The 17,908-nt window shown below is 35.8% G+C and overlaps 1 protein-coding gene across 3 annotated transcripts in view; it reads left to right on the forward strand.

The window, feature by feature from the left end:
* The first annotated feature begins 1,338 nt into the window (after positions 1 to 1,338).
* Positions 1,339 to 17,908, forward strand: part of LOC138331856 (NACHT domain- and WD repeat-containing protein 1-like) — a 38,043-nt gene continuing 21,473 nt past the window's right edge. Inside the window, exons 1-5 of one of the 3 annotated variants that reach the window (XM_069279681.1) lie at positions 1,339 to 1,454; positions 10,274 to 10,458; positions 14,593 to 14,795; positions 16,833 to 16,948; positions 17,315 to 17,526. In XM_069279681.1, coding sequence (XP_069135782.1) covers positions 1,426 to 1,454; positions 10,274 to 10,458; positions 14,593 to 14,795; positions 16,833 to 16,948; positions 17,315 to 17,526 — 745 coding nt within the window. In that variant the 5' untranslated portion in view covers positions 1,339 to 1,425. Of the gene's footprint in view, positions 1,455 to 10,273; positions 10,459 to 14,592; positions 14,796 to 15,531; positions 15,555 to 16,832; positions 16,949 to 17,314; positions 17,527 to 17,908 lie in introns of those variants that run through there. The other 2 variants (XM_069279683.1, XM_069279682.1) reach the window with 2 other exon arrangements.

The following is a 17,908-nucleotide window of genomic DNA, read 5'->3' on the forward strand; positions in this document are numbered from 1 at the left end:
ATTAATGATGTATAAAGGCTTTGTAGTTGTATAAGAGTTCTTGTTCTTTCAAATGTTTATATTTGGCGCCATCACTACATTCTCTGGTAGATCGTTCCATATCTTAGTAGCTCTTAGTGAAAAAAAGTTTCTCCTAATCTCATAGTTAGATCTTGTATGGAATAGCTTCCTCCTATGCCCCCTGCTGCTCGCGCGGTCCGTTGCATCTTTCCATAAAGATAAAATGTTACAACAATATGTATGGACATACATTAAATGTATATACCTTGATATCTCCGACTCTCCGTAATCTTGAGCATTTTCGAATTCAGTAAAAATATCAATCTTCCGATGTGTGACATTTCTGTTACATACCTCTAGTTCACATTGGTTTTTTTATTTGTGGGCCGCTTTTATGGACTGCCTGAAGTTTGAAAAACGAGCGCCCAGTTTTGATACGAGAGACCAATCTAAAACATATGTTTGTTTATTTATCTTTACATGCAATAAAAATTCAACAGCAATTATTCCATTGCACCTTGGATATAGCATACTCCAATATCTTATTAAATACCGATCCTTACAACCACTCCGTTCAATAGAGAATCTGACAACACCCCCTAAGGGGTCATGTTCATATGACCTTTAACCACGTGTACGTCTGATCAAATACATTTTCTACACATTGCTACGTCAATTTATAACGCCATTTCGTCCCAGTATACATGCACATTTAGCTTTGTTGTGCACTTTGGGCGAGATGACTACATACACGAAAATAATTCGGACAGCTTTTCCAAACTATTAATTTCGTCCCCAGTCAAGATTCTGGCAGTGCCAATTGGATTGGCCATTTCCAAAGGTCATCTTGACGTGACCCCTAATGGGATGTTGTCAGATCCTCTTATCAAACGTAACGATAATAAGGATCTGTATTTCATTCAGATTGAAGCATGCCATACTCCTATTTTCCACCTCACTTTATTTACACATTATATACCATATTGAACCCCTCCTTTCCCCCTAAGTGTTTCAATTATCGATTAATACTGCACACGAGAATTGTTTCCAAATTTAAATGTATTTCTACTTCCTGGTTGGGTATATACAGAACCTCAGGATCTTCAATGTAGCTTACGAGTTTTCTCTATACATCTACAGGTGCCTATTAAAGTCACTATACCTTTTATCGATTTGATGTATTGAGTCTTTGGCCAATGCACAAGCGACGATAAAAGCATTTAAATGTCTAGGTATTGTCCTCAAATTCCTGGTAATGTCTATCTTTACACCAATTCCACGAAGCAGTAAATGACTTATTTTCGATATATGTGCATTCAGACATGCAAATAGGGTAGGGTTTTTCGACTTATAAGAACTGTCTCCATATGCATGATACCCTGATCAAGACAAAGACGAAGCTATCAGGCACCCCATAACGTCAGCATGGGGTCCGGGGCAAGCTCACAAAATGGGTACGTTTTTTTAATTATAAGCTTAGGGAGTATAATTCTGTGGTTGCTTTTTATTATTTTATTAATAAAAAAACAATGTAATTTCTAGTGTATGAGAGGAAAATGCCAGAATGGAAGGAAATGGAAGTAATGTTCATGTATATATGGCAAATGTAGTCTTTGTTATGACATTGTTTGGAAAATAAAAAATTAAAAAAAAAGAATCCTGTGGTTGCTAGGTTGAGACAACGCATACATCTACATGCATATTCACATATTCTGACTGATTTCCAGGGACTTCACCCATGTAATAATCACTGGTGTATTTAAAATGACTTTAAGTGATTTTAAGTCAGGGAATATGATCCTTGGTAGCGTCATGATATAAAACAAAAATACATGACGTCACAAACAATGGCATGACGTCAAAACTGAAGGACAACATGGCAAAATAGTTTTCTTCGCTTTTCAACACGAAGAACAAACTTGATACGGTGTATTTAAATGCATATCTAGTGCATGCGCATCCACGATACTCAAGGGGTTACTTTCACTGTCGTGATTATATTCACCCATGGACTATCTCATAGTAAATCTAAAGGCTGTTAATGGGGTGAATATTTTAACGACAGTGAAAGTAACCCCTGGAGTATTGAGGGATTGTGCATGCTGTGATGAAATATCTTCAGCCGGTACCCTAGATGGAAAATATGCATTTTAGAAATGAAAGTACATGGGACATAAAGAGATGCTGTCAGACTCTCTGTGAAAAGAAATGGGAATAGAGATTTGTGATTTATAATCAGATTAATGCAATGTCCATTTTTTTTAAAACGAATAACTTGAATTTATTTTAATGTGAAAAGTGAAATAATTACAGTATACTCAGTATACAGTTAATGAGTTTAAACTATTCAAGGTGATCCTTATAATGCAGTATACAAACGACTCACAAACGGCGGTGTAATATTTTACATTATGTCATGATAACATAAATGTCATTGTCAGTAAAATCAATAAACGTACAGCGAGTTGTATCATAAACACCGTAACAGTTCTCCTGCCTGCTAGTGGCAGAGGTAAATTCAGCCAAGGAACATTGTCTGACATGGCTGTACAGTCGGACGGATCCGATATTTTATTTTTACGCTTCCCTTGTTTATATTTTAATGATCTGAATAGGGTTATTCAACGGGTATGACTATTTATTGTTATCTAGTCTGCCTTTCATGAAGCGCCAATAACTACTGCTGGGTTTTATCATTTTTGCTTTAAATAGCTATATTGTAAAATTGGCGATTTAAATGTGTATTGTTTACACAGTTACAAGCATGATTTAACCTTTAGCATGACAGTAAGTTGGTGTTCTCATGGTAAGATTTTTAACTATTGAAAATCGTATAATTTGAGTTTTTAAATTCCTGACATGGACCTACCGGAATCATACTATCCCATGATTTATTCGATGACTCATCACAAAGTGTTACCCATGATCAGGTCGACTTAATTACCATATATGGAACAGACAAAATTCCTGTGAGAGTTATTCCCCTTGTAGTCATGCACGTGATTTGTAAGGATATTGATCAATGGAAAGCGTGATTTAGCAACGCGTAGTATTTTCAGGGGGCACTGTCTTTAATTTCCTCTGCGAACCACAATTTTGATCGTGTGGATTAATAAAATATAAACATTTTCACCGCACGCCGATTTCGGGAAATTCGGCGTTTTTTAACAATAATGATTTAAATCTACTGTTTTATATTACAGCTAATGCAAACCACACAATCAGTACGTTATCAGACCTTTCATTTTAACTATAAACAAACTCCATAAACAAATGTTGAAGTAATATACAAAATACATTACAAAATTTATTTGTCACAAATTATTTTGGATTTGCTGTTAGTTTACTTTTATGGTATTTTGTTTCATTTTTACGATACATTCACCGCATATCGTTTTCAAGAAATATGACGATTTGAAAAGGGTATTTGAATTAAGAGTTTGTGATAATCAGAAACATATATTAGAGAGGCAGATGTACCTATGTATGTGCTTAAGGTTGTATTCTTCTCAGGTTTCAGTCCCGTTGAAGTCTCGTTTCGACATAGATCAAAGAAGTTATGAGATTTTCAAATAAAATCTATCAATATCTGTAGGAAGTTACCAGTTGCAAATTTTGTCAAAAAATTACATTTCTAGCTTTAGTAGATTTTTTTATATGGGGATTTTAAGAAATGGCCCATTTGGCGGCCATTTTGAAATTGTGTCTTTTTTCGCTTTGAGTAGAGCCACAGTTTTACCATTTTCTACTGAAATTGTTTTTACTTAAATCATCACTGCGCCAGTATTTTTAGCTGTATCGAGGTAATTTTAGCTGTAAATCTTTACTGGGTTCGTGGTAATTAAAATATTTAGCATTAATGTGTGATATGATACACTTTTGTCTCTTTATTTTTACATTTAATGGTAATTTGAGCACAATTATTTTTTACTCGAAAATACTGAAAAATAACAGATATTCAAATGGGGCAAAAAAGTAAGCACACGGACCCCCCATTTTTCTGCCTGATTTAGAAAGAACAACCCTTTCTCTGTTGATATGCAAAATATTAACAAAAGTTTAATACTTTTTCATAAAGGGCTAAATTTGGCAAAAATTGCTGAAAATGGTGCATTTTGAAGCTCAAAATTAAGGGGTAGGGGTAGCATATGTTGTTATTCTGAGAAAAAATGTAAGTCTTATTGATCAAAACTGGTATATTTTTAAAGAAGAGTACTAGAAAATAAATTCTACAAACATCTATACATATCAAACACCTCATTCGGAAATTATGGCTTTAATCTATTGTATATATGGTCAAAACGGCAAAATTGCCATAAAATCCAATATTTTGTCAATTAGGTATCTTTGAGTGACAATAGCTCAAAAAAGAGCACACGGACATATGTTTTTTCTTCTATTTTCTTTTATGGCATGAACTCCTATTTCCAAAAATCTATATGAGAAAAAAAGTTTAATACAAGAAAATTTTGACTTCTCAGAGGAGTACATCCTTAAGTACAATTAAGGGTTTTTAGATTCACTAATAAATAATACAAGAGAAAAACTTTGATCTTACGTTACAAAAGTTACACTAATTTTCAGGTGGTTTTAGTACGATTTTGGTAAGAAAAAAAATAATTTAACAATATTACTAATAAAACAAAATGCACTTCTGGTTATCATTATGTACATAACCTATATACTTACAAGATATTAAATTGTTAAAAAAAAAAAAAAAAAAAAAAGTTCATTAAATATACATTAAAATTTATCTACGACACTTTACGGATCCGGTCGACTGTTACATGGAGTTGTAGTAGGGTCTATATTTATATCTATATTTATATATATTTTTTTTGACCACATAATTTGATGTTACACATTTAAGCATTGATGTCACTATTTTTTAATTTTATCGGGGTATGAAAAAAAAATTGTTTGCAAACTGTGTGAATCCGCGTAGCGGATTCTCACAAAAGTTTGCAATTTTTTTTTTTTTTCATAACCCGATAAAATTAAAAAATAGTGACATCAATACTTATAATTAATTTTATACTCTATTTGATAAAATGAAGTATGTTTTAAATGTAACATTATAGTGGTTTTTCAAGGGATTCTTTTTTCCGAATCAATACGCAACGTCAATGTCTCTATTGTGACGTCACGTTAACGTCGGGGTTTCGCGCCATTCTCGGATTTTTTTTTTTTCATTGTGGTATGCAAAAAAAATATTGGCCAATCAGAAAGCCAGATTTGGTATGAAAACAAAGAAAAATTAATTATAAGCATATAAATTACTGTAATTCTTCGTGTATTCAGAACGTCGCATGGTAGAATGTGGTTTTATAGAAATACATTGAATAACTTTCTCGTGCGATATAAAATATGTGATGTGAAACTTAAAAATGGAAGAAAAGAAAACTTAGAGAGAAATTTTAAATGATTTGAGAGATTTTGTTATGTATTATATATATTACAAAATATTTGGTCATTTCGATATAATGTATTGCCCGTGAAACAATGGGGACAACCTACGTCATCGGAAGGGATATCGGGCACACAAAAACAATGAAAAAACGCCCGCTTCAAGATGAAAAGCGGCTGAAATTATCACATAAAAGCAATGCATCTTCTAAATCTATTGTGCGTCAAAGACAGTGTGTTGTTAGAGACTCTGTGAAACTAATAGAAATCGTCAAACTAGCTCAAATAATGCAAACACCTCGACACAATATTTTTCGACAGCAGGGATATCGGTCACATTTTTTCACAAACACGTTATAAGTTGTAAATAAACAAATTTTGCTGTCACAAAACTGTCCCGTTTACTAAAGTGTAATATATGAATGTTGAAAGAAAATATTTCAATCGTTATATCTGCTAGTGGACAAACATAGACGGTGCTTTATTAAAAAATATTAAAAGGGATATTGGTCACACTTAGAACTTTAGGGGTAACGGTCACATCCAAAGTAACTAAAACTGAATATAACAGCATTGTACATGTAGTCGTTATTTAAGCAGCATGCGACTCCAGTGGATACGCCGCAAAAATACCTTTATTGAATTTATCTGATCTTGAAAGACGACTTTTAACCCACTATCAGCAAATGGTTGGCGAGCTATTGAAATCGCCTTTCGTCCATTGCTCGTCATCCGTCCGTTTTTTGTTTTGACAGTGTGGCTATCGGTCACAATTTATTCACTGAAAATATGTCAAGTGTAAATTTCGTAACTTTATTGTTATTTACTGATATAAATTACCTTATATTTCAAGTAGTAACTATAGTTCATTTTTATCCGCTTCATAAGTGACGTACCTGTATAATTGGCGTTTTGTTGTTTTTGAAAAGAATGTCGTTCACATGGTAACGGTCAAATCCAAAGTTTTTGAAATGGTTTGTCGCTTCGTAAAGATTGCTGAAATATTGCAGCTTGGTTTTCCTTATCTAATCATTCAAGAGGAAATACCACCGAGATACATGAAACATCATTAACTATTATCGTAACTGGTTTTTTTGCTGAATACTTTGGTTATTCGTACACTGTATATTGTTTTGTTTTTGTCTATACATGTATTTGTACATACCCATTTGTTCTTGCATTGCCTTTGCGTGGAATGCTTGCTGAAGCAAAGTGGAACTGGGGCAACCCTTACCAAGACAAATTACATCTCCATGTAGTACCATTGTACTTATTTGAAGTACGTTTCTGTGTTAAAGTAATTATAATTTAAAAACTTCGCAGTGACAATATTGTATAAGAAACTACATAAAACTTAAAGATGTAAAGGCATCCGATGTAAACAAAAGGAAAACCACACTGATCTATAATCAACAGAGATACGTGAATACATGATAGACAGGATCACTGAGGGTTTTTAGCTGATAGCGTTTGTACAGTTCTTCATGACAGTTCACTGATAGTTTCTCCAAAGATTTTCAACTCAATAATTTGCTTTATACAAATAAACACACTATAACGGTTGAAAAGGTAAATAGAATATATCTTAACAACAATATCACAAATGATCATACGCAAACAAATTATAAAAGCAAATCAGTCGATAACAAGAGGCCAGGAAATATCGTGACGTCTACCATTGGATTTGCAAATTAGTCAATTTGATATGTGGGTCCAATATCTTTAGCGCTTCATGTTGAATTAGCCGATGTCCAGTTGGCGTTCATGCTCCCCTAATTGTCAACTGGACGCATTTTAATTTCATAACAATTGTATGATAACATTTAAAGATATTTCATATCTAAGGAAAAAAGCAATATCGTCAAGGACGAAACAACTATAGTTAATGTGATCGATGGCACACAAATTATGACGTTACACGAAAATAGGCGGATAGCAGATCATGCAACCCTGAATGTCAAATGCACTTGGTAAGTATAAATAGTGGGGTTGCAGTGAAAAAGTAAATATATCTACATGTATATGAATGCTATTAAGCACCGTGGAAGTCAAAAATTTCCAAGATAGCCAAATATTCAATATTTAGTAATATTATCTGTCCCGAAAATGAGCATTAATAAATACAACCCTATGACATAAATAAATATCAAAATATCTATATCAAACAAGATATTTGATAATTGTATGTCTACATGGCAACGAACTTCAAGTTGTCGACTACCGTGCTTTAATTGGTGCATTATGCACAACAATGGTAAAGAGAGAGATAGTACTTATAAAATTCCAGAAGGTCCATTAAGTACATAAATATGGGTAATAACTCCTATATGAAAACCAAAGATGACTACCAGTTGGCCATTGTGTCAATGGATCGGTCCCAAAATGAAATATGCATAACTATGCTCACATGTGGAATTTGAACCATAGCAGCAAGTTCAACTATTAGAATCAAGAAAAATGACTTTCTAAACATGGAATTTAAAATAGATCCTTAATACACTCTGGCAAATACATGTATTTGTATCGAAACAAATGATGTTTTCTTGTTTCCCATCTCGATTTCTGATTGATCCCGAAATATTTTATACATAACTGGATCTACATATGAAACCCCTCCAGTACTTTCAGAGAAATAACAGAAACAAAAGACGGATGGATGACAATGGGGGAAAGGTTTTTTATAGCTCGCCAACCATTTGCTGATAATCGGTAAAAAAGTCATCTTTCAAGATCAGATAAATTCAATGAAAGTGTATTGGCGCTTTTCCACTGGAGTTGCATGAATGCGTAAATAACGACTACATGTACAATGCTGTAATATTCAGTTTTCGTAATTTTGGATGTGACCGTTACCCCTAAAGTTCTAAGTGTGACCGATATCACTTTCATAATTTCTAATTAAGCACCGTCTATGTTTCTCCACTAGAAGATAAAATGAATGAAATATTTTCTTTCAATAGTCATATATTACATATTAGTAAATGGGACGGTTTTGTGGCAGCAAAATTTATTTTTTTACAACTTGTTACGTTTTATTGAATAAAATGTGACCGATATCCCTGCTGTCGAAAAATATTGTGTCGAGGTGTTTGCATTATCTGAGCTAGTTTGACGATATCTTATAGTTTCACAGAGTCTCTAACAATACACTGTCTTTGACGCGCGATAGGTTTAGAAGATGCATTGCTTTTATGTCATAATTTCAGCCGATTTTCATCTTGAAGCGGGCGTTTTTTCATTGTTTTTGTGTGCCCGATATCACTTCCGATGACGTAGGTTGTCCCCATTGATATTAAGTACATATGTAGTAGTCGAACAGATAAATGAAGTATCACAGATTAATGATCTTTACCCATAGTTAAAATTGAATAGTTAAACACGTATTGATTGTTTTGTTGGCTGTATTATAGACATATGTTGATTTAAAATCACTATTGCATTTCCCGAAATCGGCGTGCGGTGAAAATGTTTATAATTTATTAATACACACGATGGATTTCATTTACAAATTATATCATCAAAATTGTGGTTCGCAGGGGAAATTAAAGACAGTGCCTCCTGAAAATACTACGCGTTGCTATGCTTAGTAAACGAATTTTGTTCATAAATCACATTTTTCATTGACCAATTTGCGTACAAATCACGTGCATGACTACAAGGGGAATAACTCGCACAGAAATTTTGTCTCTTCCATATATGGTAATTCAGTCGACCTGATTATATATTGCGTTAAATCGTATCTCGTTACTAGCTCGATTCATACATGCACCCCGGAATTCTACCACTGGCCCTCCTCCTCTAGGTTACTAGTTCAAACCCACTTTGTATAGCTAAATTGTTATATACTGATCGACTAAGCAAAATTGAATTATATATATATAATCTAGCATTCAAATCTCTGATGAATAGTGTTCCGTCTTTGCATATGTGTCGATTGTTACGTCATTATTTTGTGAGTGCAAAAAAAGTATGACGTTACGCTCGCAAACATATGACGTCATAATCAATACCTACATGTAAGGACTGATAAGTCTGTAATATGCAAATACAGAATCGAATACGGAATCGGGATGATCGGCGATATATATATACATTATCCGGACGTCGATATTCCGGAAAACTCACGATCCGGACAAAAATTATTATTGACTAGAACTATTGTTTGTTTGTTTGTTTGTTTGATTAATTAACGTCCTATTAACAGCCATGGTCATGTAAGGACGGCCTCCCATATATGCTGTGCGTTGCGTGTATGTTGTGCGAGGTGCGTGTTTTGGGAGACTGCGGTATATTCATGTTGTGTCTTCTTGTATAGTGGAACTGTTGCCCTTTTTATAGTGCTATATCACTGAAGCATGCTGCCGAAGACAACAAGCAACACACCCCACCCGGTCACATTATACTGACAACGGGCGAACCAGTCGTCCCACTCCCTGTATGCTGAGCGCTAAGCAGGAGCAGAAACTACCACTTTTATAGACTTTGGTGTGTCTCGGCCAGGGGACAGAACCCAGAGCCTTCCTCACAGGGGCGAACGCTCAACTCAAGGCCAAAAGTGAGGCGGTGCCAAGTGAGGCATTAGGAAGAATAAAGTCAGTTAGGAAGAAGAGAAAAGATAAGATCCTAAATTTAGTCGCCTTTTACGATCATGCAATAGGGGCAGCAGGTACAATTCTTACGCCCTACCTGCAGGGCTAGACGGAAGTCCATTGTAAGTACCATCAAAATGATATTTGTGCGGGTTAAATTATTTACAATAATGAATTGATACGAGAAAATTTTATTTTTAAACTAACTAAAATGATCTAGTTACAATGAAAATAGTATGTATGGTTAACATATTGGTACCAACTATTTGTGTTTTTAGGAATGCCAAAAAGCAACCACCGGGAACTGAGAGTATCCAGAAGAGAATTTTACGAATTGAGCGAGATAAAACGGAGGCGAAACTTGATAGGAGAGTCGTGAATGAGTTCCTTACAGGCAACGTGAATATTGATGTCCCGTCAAAGAGCAGAATTGTCCGGATCTTCACTAGTAGTACATTTACAGGTAAGTATGACAATGAAAAAGTTTGGAATATTTATTAAAGTCCTAATTAATATACATATATACCATTCTGATCTACCAGAGTTACTTCCCTTTGTTTCTATGAAGGTGGGATATTTTAAAATACAGCTCTTCTAGCTATTTCCGATTCACGATTTCCATACACTGTGCACGTTTCAATGTTTTTTACATGAGTACAAAATTGCACGCGTATCAAAGTCGTTCTTTAATCTAATATATACAGTATATAAATATATATCGAATGCAAACATGACTAGAGAAACAAAGATATGCGTCTCATGTAAAGTAAAGTACATGTACCATCTCATAATGTGGCGATGAAACATTTTAAAAAGTTAAACAGGCGAAATACTCGACGAGTTAGCCGAAGTTTATGGGTCTTCTGTACCATGCGATCATGTCATATCATGGGTAGTGGAGTTCAAACGCGGTAGAACGTCTTTGGAAGGTGACACGCTCACTAGATTTCACCGATGAAGAAGCTCAGGATCTGGTATACCCCAATAGGCGAATTAAAGTGGAAGGAATAACGTAGGTATCATATGCTTTTCACATAAAAACTTTTCAACAATCTTAACAATCGTTTAGGCATGCACAATCTTACAGTCTTTGGGTCTCAAAATCCTTGAGTAATGCACAAATGGGAATCACAGTTTCAATATGCAGCAACTTGGTGGCGTGTTTCAGGTCAAAAGATTGTTATTTTTGCGTTTGGTATGTGAAGATGAGACGTGGTTTATGATTCAGCGAATTAGCTCAGAGTCGTTATAGATTCTAGGGCCTAGGTCAACGATGCCAAATAAATCCAAAACTCGACAAAATTGCTGATAATTAAGGTGATAGCAACAGAGGTTAGGATGTTGTACTTGTCAAATATGAGAAATACAAAAACTACTGTGTACTATGCAAACTTGAGAACCACCATCCGTGCAAAAAGGATAGGAAAACTGTATTTTACTGCAACATGACAGACAACGCGAAAGTCCACACTAGTAAAGTTGCAACCGATTAAAATCATGTTGAGTGAAACGAGTACGAATTAATACTACATCTTGCAGGCTTATGTGTTTGACCAAGTTCCTAGTTGAGATTTTTAGGTCACCTGAGACGAAGTCTCAAGTGACCTATTCTAATCGCCTTTTGTCCGTATTCGTGCGTCGTGCGTCGTCCGTCGTATGTCCGTAAACAATTTACATTTTCGACTTCTTCTCCAAAACTGCTAAAGCAATTTCAATGAAATTTTGCACAAACCTTCTAAGGCATAAGGCCAATCAAAATTGTGAATTATGTGGTCCCCACCCCCAGGGAGCTATGGGAGGGGCCAAAAGGGGTAAAATTGACTAAAATTTCAAAACTCTTCTTCTCCACTCACAGATATGATGGAATTAAATACTCTTCATAGATAGAAAGGTTCTAAGGTCCTTTACAAAAATTGTGCATTATATGACCCTGGGGTCTCAGGTTTCCCCCTGGGGAGGGGGTTAAGTTTACTATAGTTTAACACATTTTTGAGTATCATTTGATCATTTGTAATAGGAAATGAGTCAAATATTGTCAGAATTTTCAGTATGAGATGGCCATTGAATCCTATTAACCAATTTTCCATGACTGACCCCAAAGGGCCTTAGGGGTGGGGTCAAAAGAGGTCAAATAGGCTATTAGTTAAAATATCTTCTTCTGAAATTCTGGAAATGGTCTTGAGGTCCTCTACAAAAATTGTGAATTATATGACCCTTGGGTCTCAGGTTTCCCCCTGGGGAGGGGGTTAAGTTTACTGTAGTTTATATAGGGAAAACACATTTTTGAGCATTATTTAGTCATTATAATAGGAAATTAGTCAATTGTAGTCAGAATTATCCCTATGTGATGGCCATTGAATCTTATTACCAAATTTTCCATGACTGATCCCCAGGGGCCTTAGCGGCGGGGCCAAAACGGGTCAAATAGGCTAAAACTTCAAAAATCTTCTTCTTAAATTCTGGAACTGGTAGAATCAAATACTCTGCATAGATGGAAAGGTCTTAATGTCCTTTACAAAAATTGTGAATAATATGACCCTGGGGTCTCAGGTTTCCCCCTGGGGAGGGGGTTAAGTTTACTATAGTTTAACACATTTTTGAGTATTATGTAATAGGAAATGAGTCAAATATTGTCAGAATTTTCAGTATGAGATGGCCATTGAATCCTATTAACCAATTTTCCATGACTGACCCCAAAGGGCCTTAGGGGCGGGGTCAAAAGGGGTCAAATAGGCTATTACTTAAAAAATCTTCTTCTGAAATTCTGGAAATGGTCTTGAGGTCCTCTACATGTACAAAAATTGTGAATTATATGACCCTTGGGTCTCAGGTTTCCCCCTGGGGAGGGGGTTAAGTTTACTGTAGTTTATATAGGGAAAACACATTTTTGAGCATTATTTAGTCATTATAATAGGAAATTAGTCAATTGTAGTCAGAATTATCCCTATGTGATGGCCATTGAATCTTATTACCAAATTTTCCATGACTGATCCCCAGGGGCCTTAGCGGCGGGGCCAAAACGGGTCAAATAGGCTAAAACTTCAAAAATCTTCTTCTTAAATTCTGGAACTGGTAGAATCAAATACTCTGCATAGATGGAAAGGTCTTAATGTCCTTTACAAAAATTGTGAATAATATGACCCTGGGGTCTCATGTTTCCCTCTGGGGAGGGGGTCAAGTCAAAAACACGTTTATGAACATTATTTGCCTATTTTTCATAGGAAATTAGTCAAACTGGGTTAGAATAATTAGTCAGAAATAGCATTTTAACATCATATCCATATTGGTCATGGCCGACCCCCAGGGGCCAGAGGGGCGGAGCCAAAAGGGGTCAAAATGGTAATTTCAAAAATCTTCTTTTTGAATTCACAGATTTGATGGAACCAGATACTCTTGATAGATTGGAAGGTCTTAAGGCCCTTTACAAAAATTTGTGAATATCATGGCCCTGGGATCTCAGATTTTCCCCTGGGGATGGGGTCAAATTTACTATAGTTTATATAGGAAAAACACATTTAGGAACATTATTTGCATAGTTTTCATAGGAAATTAGTCAATCTGGGTTAGAATTATTAGCCTGAGATAGCATTTTAACATCATATCCATATTGGTCCTGGCCGACCCCCAGGGGCCAGAGGGGTGGGGCCAAAAGGGGTCAAAATGGATAACATTTCAAAAATCTTTCTTCTGAATTCACAGATTTGATGGAACCAAATAATCTTCATAGATTAAAAAGTCAAATTTATAAAATCACTGACTGACTTCAAGGGCCTGATGGACAAATATATAGTGTTTATATGCATGTCTTTGCTTCATTCTGTATCTGAACTCTGGTGACCGTTAAGGCCCATGGGCCTCTTGTTTCCTATTCTCAAACATGAAAAAGGATATACCGTGCAGGTACGTGGACGTCCTTTTCTGTGCGACGAAGATGACATGACGGCAGTTGAGGAGTGGGCCAATGGAAATGACACTCAAACACCGTTGGTCTAAGTGCATTACACTAGAAGGCAATGTCATCCAAAAGAAGAAGTGGATCTCAGCCGAAAATAAGTTAAACTGATAACTAATTGAGTAGTCCTCGTGGCATTCGGAAAATAGGATAACGGACAATGGAAAAAACACTATGCTGTAACCAGCATTAGAATTGTCAGAATACACTTACTGCATACACGTATATGTTTTGCTGTATTGGGTACTGACAGGAAGCAGCTTTAATTTAGAATTGCAGTTCGTACGTAGATACGACTAGCATATTTTCTGGTCCGGAACAGTGTTGGAAAGACGAACACATTTGTTGACATCTTTTAACGTAAACATAATATAAACTGTTCATTTGGCTCTGAACAGACAGATAAAGTATCCGTCGAAGACTGATATCTGGAAAAAAATCCTTGCAGATCATTCATATTCTAATTTTGTCATTTCCTATCATGGTCGCTATTTGTTTCTTGCCTATCACTTCATTCAATATAGTTAAAGCGTCAGATCTATATGGATTGGATAATCACCATAATATATCCGAATATCCTGACTAACGAAAAAAAAAAGAAAGAAAATTGAACATTTAGATTTATTTGATTTTGCATTATTTCAGATACGATGCACGAGAGAAACACATGGATGGCGCGTGCGTACCCTGAGTTGCGCGCGTTCTGTCAGATGAAGGGATACGAGTTCCAGGTGGTCGACATGAGGTGGGGAGTAAGAAATGAGGCATCTGATGATCACACTACCACCGATCTATGTATGCAAGAACTACGCCTGTGTCAGAAATTCTCAACTGGTCCCAACTTCATCGTAAGTATATAATGTAACTGGGGCTGTGTCAGAAACTCTCAACAGGTCCCAACATCCACGTAAGTATATAATGTAACTGGGGCTGCGTCAGAAACTCTCAACAGGTCCCAACTTCGTCGTAAGTATATAATACAACTACGCCTGTATCAGAAACTCTCAACATCACCGTAATTATATAATGTACATTATGTAACTAGGGCTGCGTCAGAAACTCTCAACAGGTCCCAACTTCATCGTAAGTATATAATGTAACTGGGGCTGTGTCAGAAATTCTCAACTGGCCCCAACTTCATCGTAAGTATATAATGTTACTGGGGCTGTGTCAGAAACTCTCAACAGGTCCCAACTTCATCGTAAGTATATAATGTAACTGGGGCTGTGTCAGAAACTCTCAACAGGTCCCAACTTCATCGTAAGTATATAATGTAACTGGGGCTGTGTCAGAAACTCTCAACAGGTCCCAACTTCATCGTAAGTATATAATGTAACTGGGGCTGTATCAGAAACTCTCAACAGGTCCCAACTTCTCGTAGTATAAATGTAACTGGGGCTGTCAGAAACTCTCAACAGGTCCCAACTTCCGTAAGTATATAATGTAACTGGGGCTGTGTCAGAAACTCTCAACAGGTCCCAACTTCATCGTAAATATATAATGTTACTGGGGCTGTGTCAGAAACTCTCAACAGGTCCCAACTTCACCGTAAGTATATAATGTTACTGGGGCTGTGTCAGAAACTCTCAACAGGTCCCAACTTCATCGTAAGTATATAATGTTACTGGGGCTGTGTCAGAAACTCTCAACAGGTCCCAACTTCACCGTAAGTATATACATTAATGTAATGTAAGTGGGGCTGTGTCAGAAACTCTCAACAGGTCCCAAATTCATTGTAAGTATATATTGTAGTTAAGGCTGTGTCATTAATTGGTCGTAAACGACAAATAAACATTGCATTAACCATCATATTCTTAAAAACAACTCTCTTTAAACATAAATAATTGAAATGCAACTTCAAATGACTTGTTCAGTGTTTAAGGCACAGACAGTTTGATTGCTCTTTGTTAAGACAATTAAAGGAAGAACAATTCCGCCCACAACAAATCTTCCTAACGTGTCGAACTATTTCAAATGTATTTCATATGAATATTATATATCACTATGAAGATACGCATGAGGATTATTTTCTGGAAGTTTTGTTTCCAAGGTACCACGGTCGAACATCACAGTTATAAGAAAGTGACTCACTACTTCATCCTCGATCTCCAGGTGTTACGATCACGTACATACATGTACGCTCTCCACTCACCACTATAGCGTATGATTGTAACCCTGATGATGAAGATCTAGGATCACACAATATACATATTAATAATTTATCTTCGCCGGCCGTCAAACCATTGACTAATTTTTAGCTCGCCTATTCGAAGAATAGGGGGAGCTAATGTTGTCACCCCGGCGTCGGCGTCAGCGTTGGTGTTCCATTTCACGTTAAAGTTTTTGAGCAAGATTCTGTTTCGTCAATTGTTTAAGCCTAAGTCATTATAAATGTTTATTTTATTTTCCTAATGTGTATGGATGCTGAACGTGATAATACAACCAAGTTGGGGCCCTTTAGAGGTTTTTGAGTCTGTTAATTTGTCATATTTCCATGTTAAAGTTTTTGAGCAAGTTTCTATTTTGTCAATTGTTTAAGCTTAAGTCATCATAAATGTTTATGATTTTATTTTCCTAATATGTATGGATGCTGAACGTGATAATACAACCAATTTGGGGCCCTTTAGGGTGTTTTTGAGTCTGTTAATTTGTCATATTTCCATGTTTAAGTTTTTGAGCAAATTTCTATTTTGTCAATTGTTTAAGCTTAAGTCATCATAAATGTTTATGATCTTATTTTCCTAATGTGTATGGATGCTGAACGTGATAAAACAACCAATTTGGGGCCCTTTAGGTTTTTTTTGAGTTCTTCTGAATAGGCGACCTTTGCTGTTCTCCAACAGTTCTTGTTTAATAGCCTTTAACCAATGCTTTTTTTTGTATAGTCGCTTCTTGCTAACAAGTACGGCTACCGAGCGCCTCCACGGACTATTGAAGTGAATCAATTCAATACCCTTCTTGGGGTAGTAGAGACTGATGAAGACAAAACCCTTCTGAACAAGTAGGTCATTTGCCATTTTGTTTTTGAACAGGTTCCATGATTGACATATTTCAATGTGTAAGCTTACCTGGGCCATTTGACCGCTTTTCTAAAATCATAGTTGTGTTAAAATAAGCTACATATCCTAGCTCAACATCCATATAGAAATTATAAATTAGACCCCAAATTCCGCTCCACTAAGATACTCCACGATATGGTTCAGCAAAACATCGTATGTGTGATGGAGCAGAATTGCAAGTACAATTTCAATCAGATTGATTTCAGATTGAATAGATTTATACTACAAACTCATACTAACTTTGTTGCGATAATCACCTAATTTAACCTTTATTAATAACGAGTTATCCGATGTATGTAATAACACAGGTGGTATGTTCGTGATGACAACGCTATACCGCCAGAATATGTGCTCCAGCCCATCAGTCGGGTTCTGCTGGACTACAAAAGTGAGGACAGGGATTTATCTAAAGCGGCTAAAGAAGAGTGGTATCGGGAGTCGGGTATCATCAGAACTACACTCGATAAGGCTGCCCGCATAAGTCTGCCTGAAAAGGAAGCAGAGGATTACTACGTTTCTAGTACGATTCTAGCTTTACTTAGTATCTAGTGAATTCACCAGTAGTCAACAAAATGTTCATTTTGATACTTTGTATCTAATTCTGTATATAATCAAAAGATTTGAAAAAAGTTGACAACATTCAGTATGTCGTCATGAAAAAACCCGCAAAATGCTTAAATAATCCTCGCGATTTCTGGTTCAGCTGTATATATTTAATTATCGATAGTGCTGCTACATGTATTAATATGCTTATGCGCCTTTGTCCAAATGTAATAAAACTAACACTGGACTATTTTCATAAATAGTTGTCAATATCTAAGTCAACTGAGAGAAGACAAGTAATAATAATAAAACAAATCTTGTAATAATCACTACATTCCTATCGGAGAGAAATTAATGCA

Source organism: Argopecten irradians, chromosome 9 (assembly GCF_041381155.1).
Source record: "Argopecten irradians isolate NY chromosome 9, Ai_NY, whole genome shotgun sequence".
NCBI lineage: Eukaryota > Metazoa > Mollusca > Bivalvia > Pectinida > Pectinidae > Argopecten > Argopecten irradians.